The sequence below is a fragment of the Panthera pardus genome, unplaced genomic scaffold, assembly GCF_024362965.1.
Source record: "Panthera pardus isolate Hobbes unplaced genomic scaffold, ASM2436296v1 HiC_scaffold_5, whole genome shotgun sequence".
Classification (NCBI taxonomy): Eukaryota; Metazoa; Chordata; class Mammalia; order Carnivora; family Felidae; genus Panthera; species Panthera pardus.
Window position 1 is genome coordinate 15,434,556 of NW_026526980.1, and position 6,000 is coordinate 15,440,555.

The 6,000-nt window shown below is 51.6% G+C and overlaps 1 protein-coding gene across 1 annotated transcript in view; it reads left to right on the forward strand.

Moving 5' to 3' along the window:
• TNRC6A (trinucleotide repeat containing adaptor 6A) overlaps positions 1-3,603 on the forward strand; it is a 98,486-nt gene extending 94,883 nt beyond the window's left edge. Inside the window, 4 exon segments of the mRNA XM_019430287.2 lie at positions 96-166; positions 886-1,025; positions 1,456-1,699; positions 1,701-3,603. Coding sequence (XP_019285832.1) covers positions 96-166; positions 886-1,025; positions 1,456-1,699; positions 1,701-1,832 — 587 coding nt within the window. The 3' untranslated portion in view covers positions 1,833-3,603.
• The last annotated feature ends 2,397 nt before the right edge of the window (positions 3,604-6,000 follow it).

A 6,000-nucleotide genomic window follows, 5' to 3' on the forward strand; every position in this document is an offset into this window, starting at 1 on the left:
GATGCTCCTGAATAGCTGTCGTTTGGGAAGTGTGTGTCGTAAAAGACATTCAGGCCACAGCCTTGGAAAACTGACTCGCCCTTTTTTGTCCTTAGGTTCCAGCTGGGGTGAGAGCAGCTCAGGGAGAATAACAAATTGGCTTGTTCTAAAGAACCTTACACCTCAGGTAAGAGTTCCTGGCATCCTGGCTGCTGGGCACACGCCAGCCGGCACAGGAGCAAAGGGGTCCAGTCTGCTTTGAGAGGAGGTTCTGCCCAGGCCCGCTAAGTGGGACAAAGCAGATGTCAAGGCCGGGCAGAGGACACAACAGGGCACGATCTTCAGATGCCTCAGGCAGGCTATGGTCCGACCTGGGTTTTTTTTTTACCCTGTGAAATGTACCCAGGAGCCGACCGAAGTACAGGTTCCTCGGGGTCTGCATTTCCTAAGGGCATTTGAAGCAGTTTGGAGCAGGTGGTCCTGGTCCTTCCTGCACTCGAGAAACCCTGGTCCACCCTCTCAGACTAGAACATTTCCTTAGTCCCCGGACCACCCTCCTCTGGAGGCCGGATGTTAAGAGCCCACCCCCTCCTCTCCCAGGGAGCAGTGCCTTGATGAATCCTGTCCTCAGGGCAGGGAAGAGAGAAGACACGAAGCCACAGCAGGGGCATATGGCTAACTAAGGAAGTGGGGATCTGGGGAGTGTCCAGGAGTCTAGAGGCCACAGAGGTACGGCTCTGGGACCAGTGGAGGTGGGGAGGGGGGCACTGTACCCCATCACAACAGTGAGCCCCAGTGACCAGTGGCAGCAGGAGAGAGAGCAGCGGCGTCCCAGCCGGGGACAGCCTCCCTGGATGGTCCCCGTGGCGGCTGGTCTGACGGGCGGCCCCCCACACTGTTTCCTAGATCGATGGCTCGACTCTGCGTACTCTGTGCATGCAGCACGGCCCACTGATAACATTCCACCTGAACCTCCCACATGGAAATGCCCTGGTCCGTTACAGCTCAAAAGAAGAGGTAGTGAAGGCACAGAAGTCTCTGCACATGTAAGTTCCGGCCGGTGCGGGACGCCCGCAAAGCGTCCTCACGATGCAAGAGTTTGGGGTTCCCTGTGTGCGAGGGCACAGCTGATGACACTGTGCGGCGTCTCCGGGCCCGCGTGCGGGGCCCCGCGGTGAGAGCGCCTCGCAGGGCGGCAGCCTCGCCGTGTCTCAGGCTCCCGGGTCAGTACTCGGAGGCGAAGCGTCTTCCGCCACAGTGGCCCCCAGACCTCTTCAGTCGCCTGTAGGAGACCGGAGCCTTGGTCTTGGGGGCACAGCCACACTCCCCGGGGCAGCTTTCGGCCCGGGCAGCCGGCCTGTCGCCGCCTCCCCGCCTCCCCTGGCCCTTGGAGCAGAGGCTGAGTTGTCCCCCCACTTGGGGTCAGACCCCTCGACACCCTGAGTTTTCACCGCGCCCCGTGTCTCTTCCCTCCAGGTGTGTATTGGGGAACACTACTATTCTTGCTGAGTTTGCCAGTGAAGAGGAGATCAGCCGTTTCTTTGCACAAAGTCAGTCTCTGACCCCTTCTCCCGGCTGGCAGTCTCTCGGGTCCAGCCAGAGCCGGCTGGGCTCCCTCGACTGTTCGCACTCGTTCTCCAGCCGGACCGATCTCAATCACTGGAATGGTGCTGGGCTGTCGGGAACGAGCTGTGGAGACCTTCACGGCACTTCACTCTGGGGGGGCCCCCCATTATTCCACAAGCCTGTGGGGGCCTCCCAGCAGCAGCGACCCCCGGGGAATGAGCAGCCCGTCCCCCATTAATGCTTTTCTTTCTGTTGACCACCTGGGTGGGGGTGGAGAGTCCATGTAGCGCGTAGACGCAGACTCACGAACTGTGACCTCAAGACGCGAAAGAAAGGAGCACTAAGTTGGGCTCGCCGCCTGCAGCCAGGGGCCACCTGTGGGAACAGCTATTCTCTGCACATTTTCCACTTTGTTTTCCCTGAAACATATCAGTTTGAATACTTGAATCATGCAGGCCAATATTATAATGTGAAAAGGTATCTATCTATTTACACTCCCAAATAGCGCCATACATGCTAAACCGTATAGAATGAGCTCACGTGTATAGTCATCATGTTTAGCCTTTGGGTTTGGTTTCTTTTTGGTTTTTTGTTTTTTGCCTTCCTTGTTTCCCTCCCCGTCCCTTACCCCATTTTCGTTTTCCTCCCCCCCCCTTTCTTTTTTTTCTTTTCTTTTTTTTTTTATTTTTTTTATTTTTTTGGCAAAACCATTTTTTTGGGCTGATAATGTATGAGCTTTTAACTTTGCACTGAATGATGTTCTCTCCGTCTCATCGGCAATATGGGGGGGCAGCTGTTCCAGTGTAAATGTTTACTCAAGGATGTTCTTAAAAGGTGTGCGCTCTCTACTATGCCTTGATGTTTGCCTACCTTATTGTGGTGTTGTGGAGTTTAAAACATCGAGTTCTGATGCTGACTTAGGACTATAAATGAAAGTATTGCACCAGTGTTTTCATGTTCTAAAACTAAAGAACTTCGCTCTGCAGTTTGAAAAACTGTGGCCACAGCTGTGACTTGCGGCCCCCCCTGCCACCCAGGACGGGCCCTGCACTTTGAATAGGCTTTCCATTTTGTTTTGAAGGTTCCCACGCTGAACCTTCTTGTTTACAGATTTGTTTGTTTGTTTTTTGAGAAAAAAAAAATGTTTACTCTTCCATCATTTAAAAAAAATGTAAAAGACAAAAAAAAAAAAATGGAGGATGATTTACAAGATGCTTTCTATCTCTGGGAAAAAGGAGCAGCATTTGGCCATGTTCTTTTGTTTTTCTATTCCTGTCCTAAATCGAAGAGCATGGTTCTCAGGAAAACCAGTTCCCCAGTTAGGAAAAAATAAAAAAATAAAAAATTAAAAAAAAAAAAAAAAAACCTCCTTGTAGTTTCTTATAGGAAAAAAAGAAAACCCCGACTTTTAGCACTGATACTACACATTGCTCTGTTCAAGAATTTTCTCTGCCAAAAATAAAAAAAAATAAAAAAGAAGAAAAAAACAAAAAAAAACGCTTGAAGCTGGAGTCGACATTCTGCTTTCAGATGCTTTTTATTAGTGAGTGATGATGGTTTGCTAATAATCAATAGGTGATAATTTTTGTAATCCCATCAAGTGGCTCTCTGTTTCTGCTCTCTTGTGACTGTGTTAATGTTGAACTGTTGTACCTTAAAGCCGAAATCAGTAACTATGCATACTGTAGCCAAGGTATTGGGCTCACAGAATTGTTCGTTGTATAAAGATTTTAAATGTTGTTGCAAACTAACGAGTTACACCGTTTTTAAACTTCCTTTCTCTCCTCGCCCCCCCCCCCCTTTTTTTGCCCACAAATGGTATTATAATGCTTGCTTAGTCAAAGAAGACGGGCCAAACGAGGGTAAACATTTTAACAACGCAGAATTTGCCATCATTTCATTGCCTTGATGCTAACTGTTTGTGTCCTAAGATGCAAAAGAAGTCAGTGGCTTTTAACTGTTTACAAATAGAATGTGATTGTAAAATGTACAGTTTGGTTGTGTTTGAATTATGAAATCCCTCCCAATATAATAAACCATGACTTTTTGGCTGCTCAACATTAATTGTCTCTTTTTTGTGAATTTATTTGTACGCTCTTTTTTTACAATGAACGTTTCAACGTTGCTGTGTATGAGGGTCCTCATAGAGCAACCGAGTAAAAATCTAAGCAAATATTTGAACATTCTATCCGAACTTCTCCACAATTTCACCCTGAAATAATGTGAGGACAATGGGAAACTGTAGCTTGCTCCTCCCTACCCTCTTTGAGCATCTTCGGGATCCGGTTGCTCAAAGCTCTTCTGTGACTTCATCTTCCCCACCATTTGTGCCCACCTCAAGCCTCAGCAAGAGACCGTTTGGAACATGAAGCTTAATGACTTGACAGTGTTCTAGTGTCAAACTCATACCTCTGTTACAAACGAGAAATGCCACAACCTGGACTGGCCTTTTTCTCCCCCCTTCACGGCCCTCTGTCCCGGCCGCGGGAGCTCGGGGGCAAACCTGCGCGTGTATTTCCGTGGAGGACTCCAAATCGCGCTCCAGCTGGCCGGGTGTAAGCTGCCACTGGACAGCTTCCTACGAGCGAATGTTCAGTGCGGTCAACGTACATTGACTTCCACGCTGGTTTTTCCAAAAACCAAAGGTAGCTTTGAAAAACCACGTTTGGAAATGTTTGCAACGTTAAGCTGATTGACCTTTTGGGGCTTTGAGTAGTGTCTATAATTGAGTTCATAACTGCGTTAACTGTATTGTTAAAGTGTTTGGGAGTTTTTTGCGCTTGTTATGTGGAAAATAAAGTGTTTGATTTAAAAAATGAAAAAGTGGTCTTGATTTTTGGCCCGCCCTGCCGTTATTACAACTCCCGTTTCCCGAGCGACCGTGTTCCTCAGTCTTCCGTCACCCCTCGCAGGCGCTCGGGCCTCAGTCCGGGCCCGACCTCGACGTGTCCCCGGGCCCCGCGCTGGCCCCACGGCCTCGAGTCGCCGCCTGCCTGCGGGAGGCGGCCTAAACGCTTTACCGTTCCCGGTCGTGCATTCCTAAGGACCGCTCGCCACAGTCGCGTGGCTCCCGTGCCCCTGGACGCGTGCCGGGCCCTGGATGTCCTGAGCTGCTCTGCTTTGCTGCTTTGGTGCTGCTGTCCCCAAGCGGGCCTGCCCGACGACTCCCACCCTACCTACCCTCGAGGACGGTCCTCGCCGAGCTCGCCTCACCTCCGCCCCTCCCCCTGCCATTGCCGCTTGCTACAAAATCGTCATCCCCTCCCTGGTCGTCATCCCGAGGCTCTGGGCCAGGCCACCGTGTGGGCTCCGGCTCGCCTGTGGAAGCCACGTGCTCAGTCACGTGGCCGGTGCTAAGTAAACACCGGAAGGCGTAACCGCTGTTGCCCATTGACGTTCGAGGACCAAAAATTGCAGTGGTGCCTCTCTGTTAAACTGGTTGTACCAGGGAAGGTGGGGGTGAAGTTCTTGACAAGGTGGGGTCAAATTCAGGTTAAAGGGTATGGAGGGAACAGTGTGAAGATAGGGGATTGGGGTGAAGGGGGCGGATGTTCGGATCGAGGACAGACGCAAGTCGCACCCAGCAAGCTGGCTCACTCACCACTGGGCTAAGACACCACGTCCCGAAGCACTGGCTCTGTGCCGTCCTCCCTCTCCCCCAGAGTTTCGCTCTTCTCCTGCGGAGCCCTTAAATTCAGGTGCGGGCGGCGGGGTCGCAGGACAGGAGCCGGAATCGCAACCCTAGCGAGCCTTGGGAGCCCCTTCCGGAGACCTGGCCTCTGGCCCTGGCAGGCCCTCCTCCGAGCAGACGTTTGCAAGGTCATGGGGAAGGGGGAACAAGAGTGATGGTAAACTCAAGGGTCCTCCGCATGCCCAGTGCTTTGCACACGTTGTCTCACTTGACCTTCATTCAGAGCACCCCAACGTGGCCCTGGAACAGGAAACAAAGCATAGCGCAGCAACCCTCAAACCCCCCACCAGCACACCCCCAAAGTTAAGCAGAGGGCGGAGAAGTGCATCTCCTCGGGATTAGGGTGCACAGGTTTAAGCTCTGCATCTTCAGGTCAAAAAAACATGTGTTGCATTCTGCACTGTCACTGTTTTCATCCATAGATAGTGTTTTAAGAAGCCAGTTGCCCTGCTCTGATGCTTGCAAAAGGTAAGCCATGGTGAGGCCCCCAGGAGCCCCCACTTGGGTCGGCTTGGGTGGCAGAGACTGAACTCCAGCAAAGGGGCAAGAGAGTGATTCCCCTAGTCCGGGAGCCCGGTCCAAGCCTTGGGGATGCCCCTGTCCTGGCTGGCTGTTGACCTAGGTAGGGGAGCACCCAGACCTGCTGGTAGATGAGGGCCCAGCTTCCGATAGTGAGGGAGGCTGTACCTCGGTCCAACCAACTCACAGAAAAAGAAAAAAAAAAAAAAAACGACAAGCTTTAAATGCCCCTGGGTCTTGAACAG